At 52.9% G+C, this 21,641-nt stretch overlaps 1 protein-coding gene across 1 annotated transcript in view; it reads right to left on the minus strand.

Annotated features, from left to right (window-relative positions):
• Positions 1-8,625: 8,625 nt before the first annotated feature.
• MYO15A (myosin XVA) overlaps positions 8,626-21,641 on the minus strand; it is an 84,309-nt gene continuing 71,293 nt past the window's right edge. Inside the window, exons 59-64 of the mRNA XM_037911812.2 lie at positions 20,267-20,427; positions 16,482-16,615; positions 14,178-14,311; positions 13,111-13,244; positions 12,143-12,283; positions 8,626-9,660 (exon numbers count right to left, since the gene is read on the minus strand). Of these exons, the coding sequence (XP_037767740.1) occupies positions 9,559-9,660; positions 12,143-12,283; positions 13,111-13,244; positions 14,178-14,311; positions 16,482-16,615; positions 20,267-20,427 (806 nt within the window). The 3' untranslated portion in view covers positions 8,626-9,558. The remainder of the gene's footprint in view (positions 9,661-12,142; positions 12,284-13,110; positions 13,245-14,177; positions 14,312-16,481; positions 16,616-20,266; positions 20,428-21,641) is intronic.

A 21,641-nucleotide genomic window follows, 5' to 3' on the forward strand; every position in this document is an offset into this window, starting at 1 on the left:
TTATCCCGTCTTCATCACTGTGGCATCTGAGTGCCTTCCAGTAGAGCATTAAGTGACATGACTGACATCTGTCGCCTGTGACTTCTTCTTCCATCGTCGCCCTGGGGGAGAGTTGTGTGTGCAGTGGAGTATTTTGGTGTGGTAGGGTTGCGTTTGGTTTTTAACTGTACATACAGCTTTGTGTGAAGGCAGGCCAAAGAAGTGCCCCTTGCACTTGGAGCAGAAGGTGGGGAGGCGTGGGACGGTTCTTGGTTCCTGAGGGAGTTCATTCCACCGTTTTGGGCTAGCCCCGAAGAGAGCTCGGTCTCTTGCCACAGATGAGCTATATCCGTACAGTAGGACGTTCAGTGTGCCGGAGAAGTAGCGTTGTCAATCGTGGCTCTCATCCCAGAGCTTTAGATGATCTTCTAGGTGTCTTAAGCCCAAGTGTGCAAATCTTTAGATCCCTAAGGGATCTGTCTGCAGTTGAGGAGACCCATGTCACCTGTGCTCCACTTTGTTTCATTCCAAGGACTCGTTGCAGCCACATTTCCTTTCAAGAGGCTCTAACTCTTTTAACTCACCCTCCAAGGAAATGCTGGGCAAAGAGAACTGATGTTTCTTGGTTTCCCTTTTCTCAGAGGGACTGGCTTTCATGGGATTTTTTTCAGCAAGATTTCTGACCTCTGACTGTTGCTCCGTTTCAGACTGACTCGTACCAAAGGGGGGATCGCTGTCCTAGATGACATACTGAGCTTGTCACACTGTCTCTTCTGGGACTCATGGTGTTAATCTGGCTACAGTCAGAGGCTGTGTGTGTGCAAACCCCAGCAACACTGGACAGCTAATTCTGTCCGTGGCCTACTTGGAAGCATTCAGAATTGCTAAGCTTCTGGACAACCTCGCATTGCAGCAATCGTGTTTCTTAGAAGTCTGCAGGTTTGAGGGGCTGGTAGGTGGGGATTAGTAGGGCACTGGACAATTAAATGGTTTCCTAATACTGCAGTGCATGGAGAGATGGCAAAGTAGGTTATTATTACTGGGCACAATCATGACATCACTATCACTGTAAACCAGAAGGGGAGAGACTAAAGGGAAATAGAGGAAGGGGTTTTTGTGAGCTAGGAAGAGCATGGGGAATAAGGTTCACTAACTGTATCACCTCATGATATCTCCTTCTCCTTTAGGCTAAGTAATGCTCTGAACCAGATGTACGTAGAGTTATTTCATTTCTCAGTCTATAATTTCTCCTCTGCCTCTCCCTCGAATATCCTGGCACCAATATTTAATAACACTTTACACTTCTATAGCACTTGTCATCCGAAGATCTCAAAGCACTTTGCGAAGTGGGTATTGTTATCCTCACTGGACAGTGGGGAAACTGAGGCACAGAGCGGGATAGGGAATCACCCCTGGGGACACAGCTGTTGCATGGCCAAACTGGGACCAGTATACAAGTCTCAGGGCTCCCGGTGCCAGGTTCTAGCCACTTAGCACGTATATAGCGCTTTATATCTCTCAAAGCGCTGAGCGTGCGGTGTGCAGTGGGATTCTTCACACACATTGGAAATCTTCACATACAAACAGTATTTGTAATATATATAAAAGAGCGAGAACGTGAGAGGAAAAACAGGTCAGATGGAAAGCCCAGAATTTAATTTAGCCTCTGCCCTAGTCTCTTACCGCCCTTTGGGAATCATTATCTTTAAAGCTTGGAGCACCAGAAATAAGTGACCTGCTAACCCCCTGATTGCAGGTTCTGCAGCAGGCCTGCTGTGACCCTTGTAAAACTTCTCTCTTTCTCGCTTGCCTGCCAGTTCAATTAACACAGTGTAACTGGCTCCTTAATATGCTCTGGCAGGTTTGTGCTGCTGTCGTGCCATTGAGGCCCACATTCTGGAGAGACCTCCCCCCACTCGGTCGAGTTAGGCCTTCCACCAGTGTGGTGGTGAGAGATGAACGTCGGCCTGGGTTACCCGTCCAGCGTGGCTCGTTCAGTACACGGTGGGCGGTGTAGGTAAACGGCCTGTGTAAATCAGGCTGTAGCATTTGGATACTGAGGCATGCGCGGTTGGGAGGGGCAGATCAGCTGGCAGTCCAACACGGCAGGTAGTTTGTCGTGCTGTGGCGCTTCCTGCTCAGTGTTGGGGTTCAAAGACCCTTTATGGGAAGCGACCATCAGCGCCAAGTGCATTTCCTGTCTTCAAAGTGCTTTTCAAAGGCAGGCCCAAATTCAGCGTGGATGTAAGATGGTCCTGCTGCATCTCCACCATGTACAAAGAGGAGCAGTGGGAAGGGTTATCTCCAGCAGTGGTTCCTTTTGGTTTCACCCAATTGCATCTCTTTTGCTAGTCAGTGCCCAGCTCACTTTCTGTGCCTGTCCCCAGGAGCCTGGCACAGACCATAGTCCACCGCATCGTCCCTGGAGGTTGACATCCCCCCATACACACATCCTGTTCTTCTGGAGTGGGTACCATTGCACTCAAGCTGGCAAGGCCCAAAGGATGGCATGTGCCAGAATGGTGCATGCTGCCTGTAACTTATCACCCTATAATCTTCTAGGTGTTTGCAAACTGATTGCTTAATTATTTGCTCCATTATCTTTCTGGTACGGAAGTTAAACTGACTGGTCTGTAGTTCCCCAGGTTTTCCTTATTCCCCTTTTTATAGATTGGCACTATATTTGCCCTTTTCCAGTCCTCTGATCTCATCTTCCATGGGCGTTCTTGGCTTTCTTCTTATTTTGCTTTGCCCTGTCTCCACCGTGTAGCTGCCTGGGTTTTAATCCCAGCTCTGCTGCGTGTGGCCTATCCTGTGTTTCACTCTGTGAAATGGGGACATTAATACGACAGGCACCAGCTTCCTCCGGGCCCCAGGGGTGCTCAACCCCTCCACACAATCCCAGGCCCTGCCCCCCGCCCTCTTCCCCCACTCCCACCCCGCCTCTTCCTGCCCCACCTCTTCCCACCCAGTTCCGCCCCCTCCCCTGAGCACTTCCCGTCCCTGCTGCTCCCCTCCCCCCTAGCGCTTCCTGCACGCCGTGGAACAGCTGATCGTGGCGGGCAGGAGGTGCTGGGAGGGAGGGGCAGGAGTTGATCGGTGGGCCCGCCGGCAGATGGGAGGTGCTAGAGGGGGAGCTGACTGCCAAGCATCCACTAATTTGTTTCCTGGAGCACCCACGGAGTCGGCACCTATAATTAATACCCACCTGCCAGCGAGTTTGTGTGCACGTGAGAACGGCTGCCCAGCACTTGGCTGCTGTGAATGACAAGCTGGGCCATCTCACTACAGCTCCCCCTTCTGTCCAAATGCTGCTGTTTCAGTCCCTACAGCAAGACATGGCTGGTTACCCCTCCCACTGCACTGCCCAGTGCCCCTGCCTACTCCTGGTTGTCTTTCAGACCGTTCGCTTTCCAGGCATGGCCTTGCACAAGCCCAGGCAAACTGTCCGAGTTTAACAAGTAATACCAAGATAGCTCTACGCATCCCATGGCAAAAGCATGATATATGGAGGGACTGTTTTACCTCTCCAGTGGCAGAAGCCCACCTTTGTCACAAGAGGCTGTGCAACACCGGCCTTCTTTACGTTGGCCCCAGTGGGCCTCGCGTCTGGAAGTGCCGGCTGGAGAACGAGCTGCGCGCTAAGCTGTGAGTGGGAAAGGCAGAGCTGGCTGTGGTGGCAATGAGGGTTGTTGTACCGTTTTGCGGTGCTAGCTGATAGCCTTTCCCCACTGCAGAGCCGTCCCACAGCTTGCTCAGTGGAATAGACTCTCCCGCCGGAGGCAGCCCATGCAAACGAGCGCTGGTCAGTACTAACAGCAGAAATCAACTCTGCTGCAGACAAGGGCGAGGGAACAAATACTCCATCTCCTGCCAGAGGAGCGCTGCAGACTGCCAGATACCCGCTCTTCCGGGTTGGTTCCTCGTTTCCCTTTTGGTAATAGCCCAGAACGATGAAGCTTATCCTTTGTATGTGCCGTGTAACAGCAGTGATTTGGCAGGCCAGGCAAGAGTGTTGAGTCTCGCTATACAGGCAGAGACCCTCATGTCATGTGGCTCCAGAAAACAACCCAACTTGATGAAAATAGCCCTGCATACCATGACGGTGGCTAGCCAAAGTCCGTGCCTTGCCAGCCAATCCTGGCTTGGGACAGGAATTACGCTCGGTTTGGTTGCAGCATTGAGAACGCACTGCTTCGGTCTTTGGGTTGATGTGGGAGTGGCCAGCGAAAAACAAGTTGAACCACCCACCACATGAGTCAGATGGGGCAGAATGGAGGAAAATAAGTGGAAAAGAAAGGAACATGTCTCTGCTGAGGAAGAACAAGCTGCTGCTGCTGCCCTGGAAGGGTTGAGGGGAGGGATTAGCATCTCGGAGCTGTCATCTCCATAAAGATTAGACTGAAAATGATTCACACACCTACCTCTTGGCAGGGAAGAACTCTCCTGCCCTGGCTGCGCCTGTCAGACTCCAGAGCTGATCTGAAGACTTGCCCCAGACTGAGAGAACCAATTATGGGGAGGAGGTCAGGCTTTTAGGTCTCTGTGACTTTCCGGTTGACCAGCTGGTCTCTTCCCAGGTCTTTAGAAGTTCTGGATCCACGCTGTTCGTTGCAAGAAATGTGACTCATCTTTTTACAAATGTTTACTCCAAAACTTAAAAATTAAATCAAGAAAACATAGCCGCAAAGCTAAGCTTGTGTTAATAATATTAAACTATGGACTCAAGCAACACAGCTGTCAAATCGATATCAAATCAAGGTCAAATTGACAGATTAGTCTCAATGTTGGATTGAAGTTAAATCATCAAATTAGTTAAATGGTCAAATTAATTAAAAAAAAAATCAACCTTCAAATTGTAAAGAGGATTCTAAGAAGGTAGCTGCCTGTTTGGTTATACAATTAAAGGATTTTACAAAAGTCATCCAGTCTGTAACCTGGAGCTGGCTAAATATCTTAAATATGGAAACCAAATTATTATCTAAAGGCTGAGCCACAGCCTCAGGGCCAATTATAAAACTTCCTCTTAGATTTCCATTCTTGCCTGGTGACTAACCCTTTCCTTCTGCCCTCCTATAACACAGACTTTAACAAAACACTCTTGATATACCACAGTTTGACAACCATTATTTTCTAGAAATTACAGGTGACAATCACACTTCAGTGAGTAATTTTATGAGACAATATTTAGAGCTGTTTAACCCTGGAGAACTTTTCTTTCAGATACCTGTCCCATGTGGACTTTTTGGGGGTTCACATACACACACAGCCATGCGTTCACTTGCACACCCTAACAATAAAAAGGCTGAATAGCTAGGACGTCAGCCGGCTAATTAAAAACAACAGACAAAACCAGAAAAAAGAGAAACTAGATACTTGAGGTATCAGGGCTTTAGGAGCTCTTGCAGTCTCTTGAACGCTTAGGGTAGGAGCTGGGGCTGCAGTGAAGGAACCAGACAGTGATATGCTGCTGGCACATCACTTGTCGCCAACGGGCCTTCAGATGCAGGGGCAGACTGGTCAAAGGAGTGGGCTGGACCTTGATGTCCTGACTTCCTCTCCCAAAGGTGGCTGCTCTTGGGGATTTTGGAAGGTCACTCTTCCCTCTGATGGCTTGTTGACCTGAAAGGCGAGGCATCTTAGCCATATGGTTTGCGAACTTCGCTTACTCTGCCTTGCAACACTTCCCTCCAAGACCTTTGCACTAATCAGGTGCAAGGCCATCTTGGGCCTATCAGGTTTGAATTAGGTCATCCATAGTGAGCGTCAGTTTTGGGGAGAGGCCCACGTAAGGCCGGCAATTACAAAAATATTTGGAGTTTTGCATACTGCAGGGACTGGTGTCTGACTCCTCTCCAAAAAATCAAAGTTCGGCACACACAAGACCTGTTTTGAGATGGCCTTGAGATGACATGATGGGACCAGAAAGTTGGACACCAAAATCCTATAAAAACAGCCGATGTCTCGGGGGAGAGGGGGTAGGGGTTCCCAACAACCAGTCACTCAACATGCTGCCGTCAACAAAATTAAAAATAAACTCGATAAACTTACAATTGATGCCCTGATTCTCGCAAACAAGACAACTTATAGTAAACGTTCTATTTTGGAACTGTGCTGTAAGTCAAACCTTTGGGATCTTTCTCTTGATGGAGAAAAGCTACTTTGAAACCTAGTGAGATAAAACCCACTTAAAATAGAACATTTTATAGAAGGCTGGGCTTCCCATAAAAGCTATAGACTCCAGACCCAGATGATACACTATTGTTCATTGTGCACAGCCATGCTCTGGAATCGAGTTGGGAAACAAGACAGAACAATATTACCTGTCAATAGATTCATTTCCTGCTTCTAAATGAACCCATCCTGAGGCACGGATCATATATAGGAAACGAGCACTGGCTGAATTAGGGCTAGGAACTTGATCACATTCTTGTCCTAGCTTCCCACACAACCATGTAAAGTTACACTAGAGGTGGATGATGTTGCAGTTTGGTTCCTGCCCTTTCGGATTGGGCACGCCGTACGCAAGGCTGTTACTTGAATAGTAAATGATTAATGAGAAGGACAAGTGGTGATGTTTAGGAGAAGGCAGCAATTAATCAGCCTCGGTGACTACTGCAGAGATGATGGACTAGAATACGGACAGGAGAAATAGGATGGAGTGCGCACTGGCTCTTAGGGGCTACAAGAAGTCATGGATTGCTTCTCCTCAGCCTGCAAGGGTGAAGTATAGCATCAGCTGAGCATCTGATAGAACCTGTCTTGGGCGACTTTATTCTACCCTTCTCTAGTATTTTCCTTCTCCGTCTACCCTGAAGAAGGCTGGTTAAGATCCTCTCCTCACTGTCCATACCTAATGGAAGTGACAATGGTAAGGGTTGAGCAGGCTAAGAAAGTAATTTCAGAGACCTAGGAAGAGATTGGAAGACCAGTACCAGGCAGATGGCTTCAGAACTTGTCCTGAGGCGTGTTTTGTGAGCCGAGGATTCACCATAAGCAATAGGGATGTAAATACCGTTTAAAAAGTTAAACATTTAAACGATTAAAAATATTTCGTTTCAGTGGTTAACTGATTAAAGGCAGGAGAAGAGACCGTGGGGGATCCAACCCCTCTCCTGCCAGTGAGTCACAACAGAAGTTGAGTCCAAAACTAGCACTGCTCTGCAGCTGCCAACAAACAGACCCACTTGTTGAGATTATCAGTGGCGGGGCAAACCAGCACCGCAACAGTCCTTCTCTCCTTTAAAGAGGCCGCACAGTCCAGCCAGCCTGGGAGAGGCGCCCGCAGTGACTTGCTGGTGTCCTGAGTTCTGGTAACTCCCCATCCCTTCCAATTTTGGTCCCAAATTTTAGACAGAAAGTACATTTTGGGACCAATCCTGCAGCTGAGACCGATAAGAGCTTTGTCCTGGACTTCAGTGGGAGCAAGGCTGGGCAGGTCCTTTAAGTGCGATGGAGAAGAGAGCTAATCTCTCTACCTGAGTACTTGGATGGCCCTCGTCTCGGTAGTGTCTGAGCACCTCCCGGTCACTAATCCCTCACAATACCGTTGTCAGGCACAGAAGTGCTTTATCCCTCTGACAGATTAAGTGACTTGCCCAAGATCACACAGGAAGTTTGGTAAATGAGGAACTGAACCTTGGTTTCCTGAGTCACATGCCAGCACCTGTCCCACTAGACCATCCTGCCTTCCAGGCTGCAAAGACTGTGCTACACAGGTTTGCTTTCAAGCTGGGTCTGAGCCAGTGCCCCAGCTCAGACTCTCCATCTCTCTTATCATTGGGGGAATTCCACTCCACTTGTCACACCCAGCCTCTAGCTGTATAACGTTGCAAAGCAAACCTGCCCCAGCCCCAGCCCACTCCATGCCAACAGTATCATGTGAAACCAGAGCCTCTGCGTTGGCCTCAAAGGAACTCACTGGTTTATGAGCTCCTGGGGCCAGGTTTTAGGTGCCTAAAGAGGCAGCTAGGCTCCTAGTGGGAATTTCAGAACTCCCTGGGCACCTGGCTGCTCAAGTAATACAGTTAGGCCTGTCTGTGGTGAACATAGAGGTCATGCTATGCAAAGCTATCTGATTCGGTTCTTGGGCGTTGCTGTTAACGTTTTGGCTGATGCTGGTTCCGACGAGTTTGTGGCAGCCTTTGACTTTTGAGTCCCTTCCAGACAATCTGCCGTGTCACCAACCCAGGCTCGTCTCAGTTCTGTGTTTACATTAGGGCAGGGGCTCAGCTGGCAAACGCTCGCTATATCGCTGCAGCTTGGATGCGGCTTTAAATGCCAGAGTAATCCCTAAGGGACATGTCCGAAGTCATGTGGAAAGTCTGGCAGGGCCATGAACATAACCCGGATTCCTGGTCCTGTGCCTTAACCACATGACCAGCTGTCGTGTAAAGAACTGCGGTGATTCAGATGAAAGGCCTGACTGGATTCAGCGAATTGCAGTGTACAAACTGCAGTTTCTCAAGGCCGAGTTGCCATGGTGGTAAAGCACTTGTGGCTGGTCTAGGCTAGCACCGCCTCTGTTGCTAGCAGGAGAGAAGCTGTAGTGATCCTCGAATTTCACCAGAACCTGAGTGCAAATATGACCATCGAGCGCTCTACTGTTCTGTGGGGATCCATCTAGACTAGAGTTTGGGGGCCTCTTTTAACTTGCGTTAACTGACAGCCAATTTATGAACACAATTGTAAATATTAGTCTAGTCAGGCTTCGGTCCCCCCTCCTGGGATCCTGTAGTAATTCTTGTTGTCAGAAGAGGGTCGCGGTGCAATGAAGTTTGAGAACCCCCGCTCGACACAAATCCTGGGTTGAGGAAAGAGAAACAACTTTGTTCCCCAGCACAAACCAGCACACCCAAACAACAGGCGGCTTTGGACTTAAAAGGAATGTTTAATTTTGCACAAATGAGAAACAAAAATAAAATCTCAAAGCAATGCTGAGTGCAAAACGTTACAAAAACGGGAAGCCATTTACAGGGCTAGCGCTACGGACCAGTGTACAAATGCAGGCGCCAGTGACACTTATAAAAATGAGAATTAGATCACAGGACAAACAAGACCAAAACACCGGGAGCGAACACAAATAAAAACCATCCAGTGGATGCAGCATGCAAACTGTTAGATTGCCGGGTCCTCGGTACAGGCTGATGTGCAAAACTGGACGTGTCCTGCTCAAGGACAATCAGTTAATATGTTGCTACTAAAGGAATGGATTAAATACACCTGATTCTGGAAAAAGGTCATGACCTATGTCCAGGAGGGCAGTTATTAAATAGAAATTAAGGCATCTGTGTTCACCTGTTAACTGGCCAGACTGCATTCCTCACGCTCTTAACACCTCAGACCTCACATACGGTCTGTAAGTCCCCCGTCCCAGCACCTCAGCAGATGTACATCAGCCCCAGGCCACTGGGGCTACGCTGACTCGAACCAGCTGGGAATCTGTCCCATCAGTCTCTATATTTAGTCTACGTTGCGTCTCCCAGGACACGGAGATATTTGTTTATCTCCATGCTGGCTTTCACTCAAGTGGCGGTTAGGGAGGGAGCGTGCGAGCGTGCGTGTGTGTAACATGCCTGATCAGAGCAGTGTAATCTCACTGGGAGGGAGGGTGAGTCTCTTCTCGCGAGCGTTCAACAGACTTTCCATGTGGGTGGCGATCACGCGACACAACTCTAGGCCCTAAAGAGGGAAGGAAGCACAAGGGAGCGTTACAGCATTTTAACTCTGGTTACCGCCCCCCCCAGCATTAGCGCCCCCTAGCCTGACTTAGAATGAATTGCACCCCTGTGCTGAAATTTGCTGGGGCCATTTTGTTGTGTAGCGTCCGGTCTTGCAATGGTGAAAGCCGCATGCCCATCCCTTGGCAGACGCCTCCTGAGTACCTGCGCCCTGAGCCAAGGAAAGCAAGGGGGCTCTGCTGCCTTGGACCCACTGTTCTGTTGCATTGGAATGAAAATGGTGCCTGCCTGCAGGGGCACAACGCTGTGTGAGCCCGTTGTACTCACAGGGCCCAATCCTGAGAGCTGCTGAGTGCCTCCTGCCGGGTGCAGAGCGCCACCCACGCCTACTGTTGTCATTGGGAGCACTTCCCAGGCCTGAGGCCATCATGGTTACCAATACCCAGCTCCTCCAATTTTCTGCTTCTCCTCCTGCTGGTCCTTCCCTCCAGTTACTGTTCCACTGTGGCCTCCCATTGGCAGTTGCCTGGACTCTCTGTGAAACGCCCTCACAACGCTGGCCTTGTACAAGGGGCAGCACTGGAGCTGCCTTTTACCCAGCACAATAGGCAGCACCAGAGCATCCCCTGCTTCTCCCACGTCCCCCATATCTGGCAGTGCCCCTGAGCTACAAAACTACACGCAGTTAGTGTAACACGCCCCTGGTCCAAGAAGGGACATCGAGCAGCTCCGAACACTAGTAGCGAGACCGTCGGAAAGGTGTAATAATGAGCCCCTGTTCTCTTGCCTCCCAGTCCTGGGCTTTAAACCATGAGGCCACCTTCCCTCCGCATCCTGGAGAGATGCATAGAAATTGCTCCTTGCAGGAGTCCACCAGCAATAAAAACCTGTATGATCTACTCGGTCCTCATGTTGCAGTTAAAAGGCAAATGCACTGGTGCATTAGACTTTGGACACTGCTGGGCCAGCTGGACATCTGGCAGAGCCAGGATTTCATTGGGTTTTAGACTCTGAGGATGCATCTAGATTGCAGTCAGGGGGTCTGACTGCAGTGCGGGTAGACGTACCTGGGATAGCTTTAATCTAGCCAGCTTGAGTAACACCAGCAGCGAAGCCGTGGCAGCCTGGACTGCAGCCTGGGGGGCACAACCCTGCCCAAGGCTATGGGTCGAGACTTGAGCAAGTAGCTCATGCTGAAGTCTGTGTCGTCACACCTTCACTGCTGTTGTTACTCAAGCTGGCTTTGATGGAAGCTAACACGCAGGCTGCAATCACACCTCGGACTGCAGCAGAGATGCACCCCGAGTTTTTACTCACTAGGATTCCCTTGTATTTAAGCAGCTGCCTCCATGCACTGGTTGTTCAACCAAGTTTGGCAGGGAAAAAGCAAACCCTGTCATGAGGAAACCTGCTTGCAATGATGTGCTTAGTTTGTGTGTGGAGTTACTAGGACTGCATGTGAAAAGTGGGTAACCGCAAGCGCGGAGTCCAGCCTGCTTAGCACAAACGCACACTCACTGCGTGTGCTGCTGCACACGTAACTTGTCTGAAGATGTGTCTCTTAGTTTGCTGATGTGGAGCTTGTGGTACAGGAGCACTTTTGTGCACTGATCCCGGAAGAGACAGGCTGGGGATGGTGCTGGCTTTGCTGTATTTCTGTACCCTCTCCAAATACAACCCACGAGCATTCTTTCTGGGAGCAGCAGCTACCTACCATCTGAAGGTTTAGCTTCAGAGATCCGGGTGAAGAAGCCAGGAGGAAAGCCAGAAGGAGACAGTAGGAAGAGAAGCGACAAGGAGAGAATTAAGGGGCTGGAGAGAGGATGAGTCACGTGGCGTGTCCTCTGCAGGGGGATTGTCCTGATGAGACACAGGTGCCCTGGCTGCGTTCCCCTCCCTGAACCTCACCCTGGTGGGGTTCTGTGCTCCCCCAACCCGCTGGCCAGGGACACTGCTGTCTTTACTGTGTTGTAATACAGGGGCTCGGTGTCTCACAAGTGCAATATAGAGGGCTCATGTTGCTCTCTGGAGTTCATCTCATTTGTGGGGAGGGGGCAAGCTAGCTCCACACCCGTCACTCCCTGCTCCCAGAGCCCACAGAAACCCTTCACTGGTGCTTTGTGCGGTGGGCTGGGGTGGGATGGGCTCCTGGCATCCTGCCCCCTGCAGAGGGGAACCAGGAAGGCTGGGCTGCATCCCACCAGCCCCATGGCTGGGGAGCGGGGCCTCGGCAATGAAGGTCCATGCCATTCAACCCACAAATCCCCGGGGAGCCAACCATCAGGAGTCACATTACAATCTAAGTTTAAGAGCCTAAATGGCCATGTGAATTCAGGGGAGGCGATAACACCATAGGAGCCTTCGCTGTGGCCCTCCCATCCCCTAAGCACATCCCGGCATTACCCTGCCCCGGGCCGTGAATCAAAACAGGGCCGAGGGGTTTAAAGAGGGGGAAAGGCAAGCTGCTTAGCTGCACTCCATACCTGCTCCAGCTGCAGCTGCGTCATCCTCTGTGACATCAAGTCTCCCAGCATGATCTCCACGTAGGGGTAGCTGGAGCCGGCTGTGGGCCGCTGGGTCCTCGTGGACTGAATCTCCTTCAGCGAGAACTTCGCAATCAGCTCCTGGGGAGGGATGCACAGCTCCTTCATACGCACGCCCCACCAGGGACCCGGCCCCAGTGTACAGACTATGAGCTCCTTCCTACCAGTTCATCCCATCCTTCCCGGCTACTGTCCTTTATCATTCGCACTGCAATCGTGCCTAGGAGCCTGAGTCACGGACCAGGACTCCTCTGTGCTAGGCACTGTGCAAACCCAGAAAAACGGGACAGCCCTGCCCCAAAGAGCTTCCAATCTAAGCACAGGACAGGAAACAACAGATGGATACAGACAGAGGGACGGGGGAGCACAAGGAAACAATGAGGCAATAATAGGTATCCCTGCCTTGGGCCCCCTGAATAATTCATCCCGATTAGTCTTTGGAAAAATTGCCGTGGATCATGAGGCAACAGCTTTGCACTGAGAGGCAGACCGAGAATGGAGGGGGCACTCTATGTACAGGCCATCCTCCCCCTCCGGGCCGCTGGGGTTAGCTCTCTAGCCCGGTCCAACAGCCAGGGTCACAGCAACAGCTATCACCTGAATCCAGTGCACGACAGCGTGAAGGCTCTGGTGTCTAACACACGGGCCACTGCCGTATTAGGAGGCATACGGCTGAGCCCGGGGGGAGTGGGGACTCTCTGTGATGTATTAGAGCACACGGCCCCACTCCCAACCCACATGATGCCAGTCTCAGTGAGTTCCACTCTCGGATCCAGCCCTCCCAGGGCAAACGTCACCCGGCAGCCAATGAGCCTTGCCGACATGCTGCAACTGCACCCTGCGTGTGAGAAGCGAGCACCTCCTGGAGGGGCCGGGCGAGGGGCTGGCCTGCTGCCCCCTACACCTACGTGGGTGTCCTTGTTGAGGAAGTTGAGGCCGTTCTGGTTGACGGCCAGGATGCACGGCGAGACGATGGCGTTGTTACTGCAGCTCTGGATGTAGAAGAAGGAAGAGCCAAACATGGGGAAGGCGCTCAGCAGCCCTGCGGAGACGACATGCAGTCAGCAAAGCCAGGGACCTGCCCAGGGCGCAGCCAGGAACCCGACCCTGGGGCTGAACCATGATGATCAGCTGGGACATAGCCACAAGGGGGTCCCCTCCAGGACAGGGAGATCCACCCACTTGGGGCAGGCGGTAATACTGCCACTGCCCTGCAGGGGGAGGCGGCATTCGGTCCTGCAGCTCTGCTGGTGGAAGCTGCTAAGGGAGCGAGATGATCAATCATTGCATTTGGCCACACCCCCTTCTAAACAGCCCCGCCCCCTCTGGGCTCCCACGTGCCCCCAGCAGAGGGGCAGGTTGTCCCACACGAGGCTTTTCGTGAAGGTTTACGCTGGCAGAGGCCAGGGCCTAACCATGGAGGGTGGGAATGGGGTTAACTGAGCTCTTTGAGCCTGCTGGAGATCTGGCTGAGGGCATGTGGGGGGGCACGGCAGGGCGGCTCTAACTCGCCCCTCCCTCAACATGCCAGGTACCCAGCACCCACACACGGTCTCTTCCAGAGCAAGAGCCTCTCCTGCTTCCTCCCCACCCTCTGCCACAGGCTCGGGAATCGGTTTGGGCAGCAACATTTTGCATCGCTGATGAATGAACAGAAGCCGGGACGCCCGAGGCAGCGCCGAGGGCATGGCAAGTGCCTGGGGGGCACTGCTGAGACCCCCCCACAGCTGTTGCTGCAAAGGCCCAGCCATGGCATGGGCTGGGGGGGAGAGGGGCTCATCTCTGCTGCTGTGCCCCTCAACACCAGGGCAGGACTCAGCTGCTTCTGCTCCTGCCCCACCTTTGACCATGTTCCCCTCTGATCCAAAAAAGCTCCCCAAATCCCAGGCTCGGCCGACTCCCAGCAGCGGCTCACTCGCGCGCCTGGCCGCGTTGCCTGCCCCCGGTCCCTGCGGAGGGGGAAGGGGGGCCTTACCTAGGAACTGAGCTCTGGCCTGGTGGGCGCTCAGGGCCTGGACCTGCGGCAGATGCTGCAGCACCACGTTGAGCCACGACTGAGCCTTCAGCACTCGGCAGAACTGGGGCGGGACGTAGCCCTGCACCTCCCGGCTGCGTGGGGAGAGACCCAGGGAAAGGTCACAGCCAGCCCCAGGCAAACACTCAGGGCCTGTCCATGTCGGAGGACAGAAAACCCGCTGCGGGAGAGCGCTGCCCACCCATCACCCAGCTCCAGGGCAGCAGAGAACCAGGGTGTGGAGAAGACCAAAGACCCCTCCTTGGGTGATAGCAGCCAGGGATCAGCCCTGAGGGGGGCTCCTGACCTGCAGGTCCCACGGTGTCTTGCTGAGTTGGGGAGTCCCTCATCCCTGAATTGTTCTCATGCAGTGACAGTGGGGGGACTCCCCACCCCACTCCTAATGCAGCACATTCACCATGGATATTGTCCAGCCTCGGTCCCACCCCGCCCGTCCTGGGGCTCTGCCTCCATTAATAACAAAACCGTACAGCAGCAGTGTGCTTACAGGCATAGGTCCCCATTCTGCAAAGACTCAGGCACACGTTTAGTTTTTTGAACCCAGTTAAATCACATGCAAAAGTCTTTCAGGGACTGGGGCCTCCTTCTTGAGCAGGCTGATGAGTGTTTCCCCCTGCAGGACTCCTGCCCTTCCCACTAACTGTCTCTTGCAGCACAGCAGCTCTGCTCCTTAGTGGCACTAATGAGACTCACCTGGTCTGGTTACCAGGGAGAGTCAGCAGAACATCTCTGCACCTCCATGCAGGGTCCTACGCTTGACACCCAGAGACAAGCACATATAGACAGAGTTCAGTCTGAATACATTTCAAACCTAGGCCCAGATCCTGCATGCTGACCCTGGCACCTGTTGGGAATCTCACTGATGTCAGTGGTGCTCTGCAAGGGCATACCCACATGGATCAGATTTCAGGGGAAGGGCCACAGTCAGCTATGCACTCAGTTTAATAAGACTCGAGGACTTTGGAGTTGAGCCACAAGGTCACTGCTACCAGGAAACCCAAGTTCATAAAGCAGCCATAGGCCAAGAGCCCCTCAGTCCTTGGCATTTGGTCTGGAACTGAAATTCCTACGTGAGTTCATCTTTCTTCTCATTTAAGTCTTATGTAAGTAGTAGAAAGTCTCCCACCTCTCCTCTCCCCTCGGGCCGCCCCCCCCCACGGGGCAGCAATTCTGCAGGCTCTCTGCACTCCTCTAAAAGCTTCACCTTCCAGGAGATTTTTTGTAGTGACTCAAATTCCAGGAATTCCCCAGCCCCAAAAGTACATGCGGGATTTAATTCACCACGACAGGAATAGTTAGTGCTCTGATTTGAGACCGGAATTTTGAATCTTCTCATTCCATGCAATCATTTCTCTGTGCAAGCTCAGCTCTGGGGGGATGCCTTGCGCAGTCAGCCCAGGTGATCGGCACCAGGGTCGGAGCACCCGGGTTTAGCGCTGCCCTGGTACGAGCAGCCCCACTGCAAAGTCCAACCTGAGTTCCTGTGTCCATGCTGGTGCTGTGCTCCCCCCATGTGTCTCCCCGGTTCTGCTGGGGGGATGCCCCATTGTTCTTGGCGCTGCAGTCAGCCGAGCCGCTCTATAATTTTTTCCCAGTGAATTGTGGGAGAACTTGTCTGTCCTTCTGGGCATGCGGGGGAATTGTGGGAAAGTCCTGGAGGACTATCCGCACTCTTCAGCCAGTGTCCTCGCTGCAGAGTGGGTGCGTTAGCAGCCTGCGTGGAAGCGGAACCTGGACTCTAACCCAGAGCCCCAGTGAGGCTGGCTAGCCTGGGTTGAAAGTGCCACTAGACTCGGCTGAGAGGTTGTGTGTGTGTGGATGGGAGATGGGAGCAAAACCCAGGGAAGACACTGGGCTCACTGCAATGAAGACAGACTCTGGGCTGGCCTGTCAGGTCATACTGATGCCGATGACACCTCATCTGTCTATAGCTCGCCACGTGCCCTCTGAGGACCTGGAGGCACTCTGCAAACAATGGAGCCAAGCAGCTCTGGGAGGTGGCAGTACGTATCACACATATGTTTTAGAGCTAAGGAACATTAGGCAGAGAGAAGCTAAGTGACTTGCCCAAGGTCACACAACGAGTAAGCAGCGAAGTGTGGAACAGAACCCAGGAGTTCTGGCCGCTCTGCTCCAGCAACTAGCCGGGGCTCCCTTCTCACTAAGGCGCAAACACAACATGATGGGACACAAGCCGTGGTAAGCAGGGTAGCACCCAAGCGCCACCATGCCCAGGGTACCTACACGGTGGGCAGGTACATGCTGTCCTTGGCCCGGTGCTGGAGGGCTGCCAGTTTGGAGACCTGCTGGCACTGCTGTTCGCTGGGTTGCAGGGGAGGTAGGATGTTGAAGAGCCCCTTGAGATAATCGGGCAGGACCTGAAAGAAGATACAGAGCATGCCAGGTGTGGCTTTGTCACACTTTCTCATCAGGAGTAAATGGGAGCTGATCTGGGAGCTGCTGGGCTGCATGGGATGTGCCCAGGAAATGCACGTACTGGTGCGACGGCGTTCACACACATACAGGCAGTCAGATACCGCGGAGAGGGCCATGGCATAACAACACACGATGCAGACTGAGGCAAAGCACGTAACTTCACACGGACTTCAAAGAGAAGCGTGCGGGCTTGAGTACCTTCCTGAACAGAGATGCTTTCCTGAATCGCCGTCTTAGACTGTACATGAGTGCGTACCCACTCTTCGGGGAGGAAACTTTGAAGAGTCAGGGAGGGATGCCCAGGGCAGAGGGGGGGCACCTGAGATCTGCGGAGGAACTAGGGGAATTCTGGGACTGGCTGGGCAAGGAGACTGGGAGTGGGACAGAGTGGGGCAAGGAGAAGAACGTGGGTATGTTGGAGGGAAAGGGGCAGCAGGAGTCTAGCTTGAGGGAAATAGGCATAGAGGCTGCGCCCACGAGAGAACACTCCCCACCAGAGGCTGGAATGGAACCCGAGATTCCTGAGTCTCACTATTCCTCCACTGTCAGCAAATATCCATGAAACCCTCTGGCTAAGAGTCCCAACACCAACTCTAGTGCTGGTCCACACAGAAGATGACAACCTACTACTGCTGTACTCCAGTAACTCCATTAGCGCACGTGGCAGAGGTCTGGGCGATGGATCTAAAGGTTCCGACCCTGCCGATGACCCACACAGGTGGCAATATCATGCCACATGAGGGAATTGCTGGGTTTTTTTCAGTTTGCTGGTCAATAAACTGAGTAAATTGCACCCACCAAATGACATTCAAAGAACACTATTAAGGTTGCAAAGTCAAGCATACAAGTTAGAAAATGCCAGAATCAACAAATAAATACAAAGTACAGTTTAAATAATAAAATACTACTGATAATCTCTTAAAAAAAAGAAAATGCCAGAATAAAGGGGGCCTTTGTAGCCTTAATGTGGCCCCCTCGTGCATGCACAGTATGATACAGTCGTTAATTACATGAACACATCTTATCTTTTCCACAGGCCTCCTGCCTCATTCAATGCCCAGGACAGATCTGCCCTGGGGATGAGTCAGGGCTGTGTAATGAAGGAGGCTGTTGTCCGTTGAATCCTGATTTATTTGCTGCCGAAGTGAAAAGGTCTGTAAAAGACCCAGGCAGGGGACTGCAGGAAGAGAAAGGAGAATCTCCCGGTTAAGGCGGTTGAAAGCTGCCTGGAGAACTGGATTCTGTCCCTGCCTCTGCCACAGAATTTCTTTGTGATTCTGGGCAAGTCCCTTAAACCAAACTTTTCAGAGGTGGTCACTGGTTGTGTGTGCTTCATTTTCTGGGTGCCCAACTTGATACCCTGGGGTCTGATTTGCAGATGTGCTGTGTGATAACAACTGCGACTGAAGTCACTGGGAGCTGCGCTTTGAACACACAGAGCTTAGGACTCTGGAAAACCAGGGCTGAAGTGTCTCAAATTGGGCACCCAAAGTTAGTGGAAATTGTTTACCTTAATCTCTCTGTGCCTCAATTCCCCAGCTGTAAAATGGGGTCACAGGGATAAAGATAAATCCACTAATGTCTGCAAAGCGATCAGATACTACAGTGATGAGTGCCAGAGAAAAAAGCCCATGAGGAAATGAATAATTCTGTCTTCAGAGCTGGGTTTGGACAGCATGCAGCAGCTAAGGCCTGGGGCCAGACTCTGAACAACATGGAGAAACCGAAACATTGAATAGCTGCTCGGTAAGTGAAAACCTTCCACCCTGTGCACTGAATGAGGCCGTGTCCTGTGGGAAAAACAGTACCTGATCAGGTTAGGAAAGACTGCACCATAATGCATGGGCACAAGCTGGCTGAAGGATGACTGCACACAGGCAGCATCAGTTCAGGGGGGGCAGGTTTGTAGAAATTTTGGTGGTGCCCAGAACCCACCTCTGCCCAAACTCTGCCCCCCACCTGCCCAAGGCTCTGGGAGGGAGTTTGGGTGCGGGAGGAGGTCTGGGTTGCAGGCCCTAGGCTGGGACAGGGGATTGGGATGCAGGCTCTGGGAGGGATTTTGGGGATAGGAGGGGGTGCGGAGGGAGGGGGTGCAGGTTCTGGGAGGGAGTTTGGGGATGGGAGGGGCTCAGGGCAACAGTAGGAGTGTAGGGATGAGGGCTCTGTCTGGGGCTGGGAATGAGGGGTTTGGGGTGTGGGAGGGGCTCAGGGTGAGAGTAGGAGTGTGGGGGATGAGGGCTCTGTCTGGGGCTAGGGGGTTTGGGGGTTAGAGAGGCTCAGGGCTGGGGCAGAGGGTTGTGCAGGGAGATGAGGGCTCTGTCCTGGGCTGGAAATGAGGGGTTTGTGGTGTTGGAGGGGGCTCAGGGTTGGGGTGCAGGGCGGTGAGAGCTCTGGCTGGGGCTGGAGATGAGGGGTTTGTGGTGTTGGAGGGGGCTCAGAGCTCAGGCAGAGGGTTAGGGTGCGGGGGGATGAGGGCTCTGTCTGGGGCTGGGGATAAGGTGTTCGGGGTGTTAGAGGGGCTCAGGGCTGGGGCAGAGGGTTGAGGGTGCGATGGGGGGGGTGAAAGCTCTGGCTGGGGGTGTGGGCTCTGGGGTAGGGCAGGGCTGGGGATGAGTTTGGGGTGCAGGCAGGCTGCTTTGGGACAGGGGCCAGAGAGGACGACTCCCCGCAATCCTTTCCCTGATGGCAGCAGCGAGCTCTGGGGGAGGAGCCCCCCTTTCCCGCCCCCCCCAGCAGCACACCCCCCCCACTGTCAGTGCATGTGCTCCTAGGGCCCCTCTCAGGTCCAGGAATCTCCCTCGCCTCCCGCGTGGTGGGTGCCGGGGGGAGCTGCGTGCGCCTCCTCCCCTGCTGTTGCCCCTGACTGTAGCCTCACTGGGGGTGAGGGATGGGGCTGCCCCTTGCCCAGCATGGGGCAGGAGCGGTGACAGCGGGCGAAGGGGCCCCCTGTGCTGGTGGAGGGTCCCGCCGGAAAAGGGCAGGGTCTGAGGTGGAAGGGCCGGCTCAGTCAGTCTGCCCTAGCAGTGGAGATGGGGGCCCTGGGACCCGGCGGCAGCAGTTGCTGCAGGGAGGCAGCATGGAGCTGCATGGAAGAGGCAGGGGCAGGGACGTTCTGCTCCAGGCCCCAGGAGGCGCGTGGGGGCCCGGGGGCAGCAAGAGGGGGCTGGAGGACACTCAGGGGAGGCAGCAGGTGGAGCTGGGCCCCTGGGCTCTGAATGTTGCTGGTGCCAAGGCACCAGGTGGAGATATAACTCGCCGCCCCCCAGTGCTGCCACTTCCTAACTTTTGGGTGCTTGGCTTTGCAACCTGTTTAATGTTCTCTTAACGTCGTTTTTCCAGACGGGGGGCGTTTAGGCAAACAGAAGCTAATTACCTGGCAATGGAATCTGGCTGGGACACCAGGGCTAACCCCGCTGCTCTGCCAGAAAGGGGCCAGGGGATCTTTAATAACCGCGAGAGGTCAGGAGCTTGGGTTTATGACAGATTGCTCCTCAGACACCCATGAGCCCGTACTCCAGGGAAGGGAGGAGGAAGAGGCCCTCCTTAAACTAAGGCAACTGACCCTCTGCCCCTGGCTGGTTCTGAGCTGCTACCTGGTTATAGTGCACGGTGACATACAGCTCATTGTCAAATTTCAGTGGCTGGGTCCAGATGACACGCCGGTACCAGAACATGTAGCTGCTGTCCACTTGCTCCATCTCCGTGGCCACGTCAAGGATATACTCCCGTCGGCTCAAGGGGCGGACATTCTGACCTACGGGGAGCACAGGGGAAGAGTCAACTGGGTGGCTCTGATTTTAAAGGTCGCCTGGCAAGGAAAAGCCAGCTGGGCTGCTCTGGTTTTGCTCCTTTACAATGTAAAAGGGTAAAGGTGGCTGGAGAACTGAATGGTGTATGAAGAGCAGAGATACTGAAGGTAGGAAATCAGATTCATTGCTACTCTTTGATGCTTTGGTTTGTGCCAACACCTACTTAACCCTTGGGAGAACAGCTCTCTTTGTTTAGGATTCAACCACCCAGCCCGTTCCATTGAAAGCCGAGAAAGCTGCCAGTCCCCATCTCTGAGGCTGTGTCTACATGACAGAGCCCATGCCGGCATAGCCGTCGGCACATCTTCGCTGGCGTCGTGAAGGCACAGCGTGCACTGACAGAAGGAGATTGTCCTGACCCTGCTGGCAGACACCAGCTCCCCATACGTTAGCTATGGTGGCATAGCTGAGTCTACTCTGCGGCAAGGGGACATCGTTACCCTGAGTGACATAGCTACACCGGGATAAGTTTTACGTGTAGACCAAGCCTCAGTCATCCGTCAGAAACAGGGAAGACAAGACTGACCATTCCTGATAGTTCTAAGATAAAGAACAGGCAGAAAAAACCCCATGAAACACCTTTAAAATAAAAGTCCAGGCCTTATTTACACATCGTCCCAAAAGGACACAAGCTGAGTCCGCGTTTCCTTCTGCAGGTCGGCTCTAAAAGCTTCAGGATTTGGGGCGCTTGGAATCATCCATGTAACTCCTGAGAGCACATTATAATTCCAAAGTTCAGGAGAGCCCTTATGCAGACGGATGAATGCGGGTGTCATAAGCTCCATTTTATAGATGGGGAAACTGAGGCAGGAGGAGGTGAATTGATTTGCCCCAGTTCACAGAATAAGTTGGAGGCAGGGCAAGGATTAGATCCCACAAGCCCGTGTCACCGGACCGTGCCACCCCCTCTCATGGCACAGCCCCCAGCCAGGGGTCAGATCGACTGTGGAGAATCCACATTCAGAGCCCCGGGGCTCCGTTTCCAAGAAGAGGCTTCCAGCTAGCCCCATAAAAAGCAGCAGAGGGGGAGTGAGCGGGTTGGTGAGGCTAAGAAGGCGCGTGACATTCCTAGGGTGATGCAGTGCTTTCCCAGAAAGCAGGATATGACTCAGAGATGCTATTTCCTGGAGCTTCTGGGCCCGTCCACACAGCCCTTCCA

Source organism: Chelonia mydas, chromosome 10 (genome assembly GCF_015237465.2).
Source record: "Chelonia mydas isolate rCheMyd1 chromosome 10, rCheMyd1.pri.v2, whole genome shotgun sequence".
In the NCBI taxonomy this organism is placed as follows: domain Eukaryota; kingdom Metazoa; phylum Chordata; order Testudines; family Cheloniidae; genus Chelonia; species Chelonia mydas.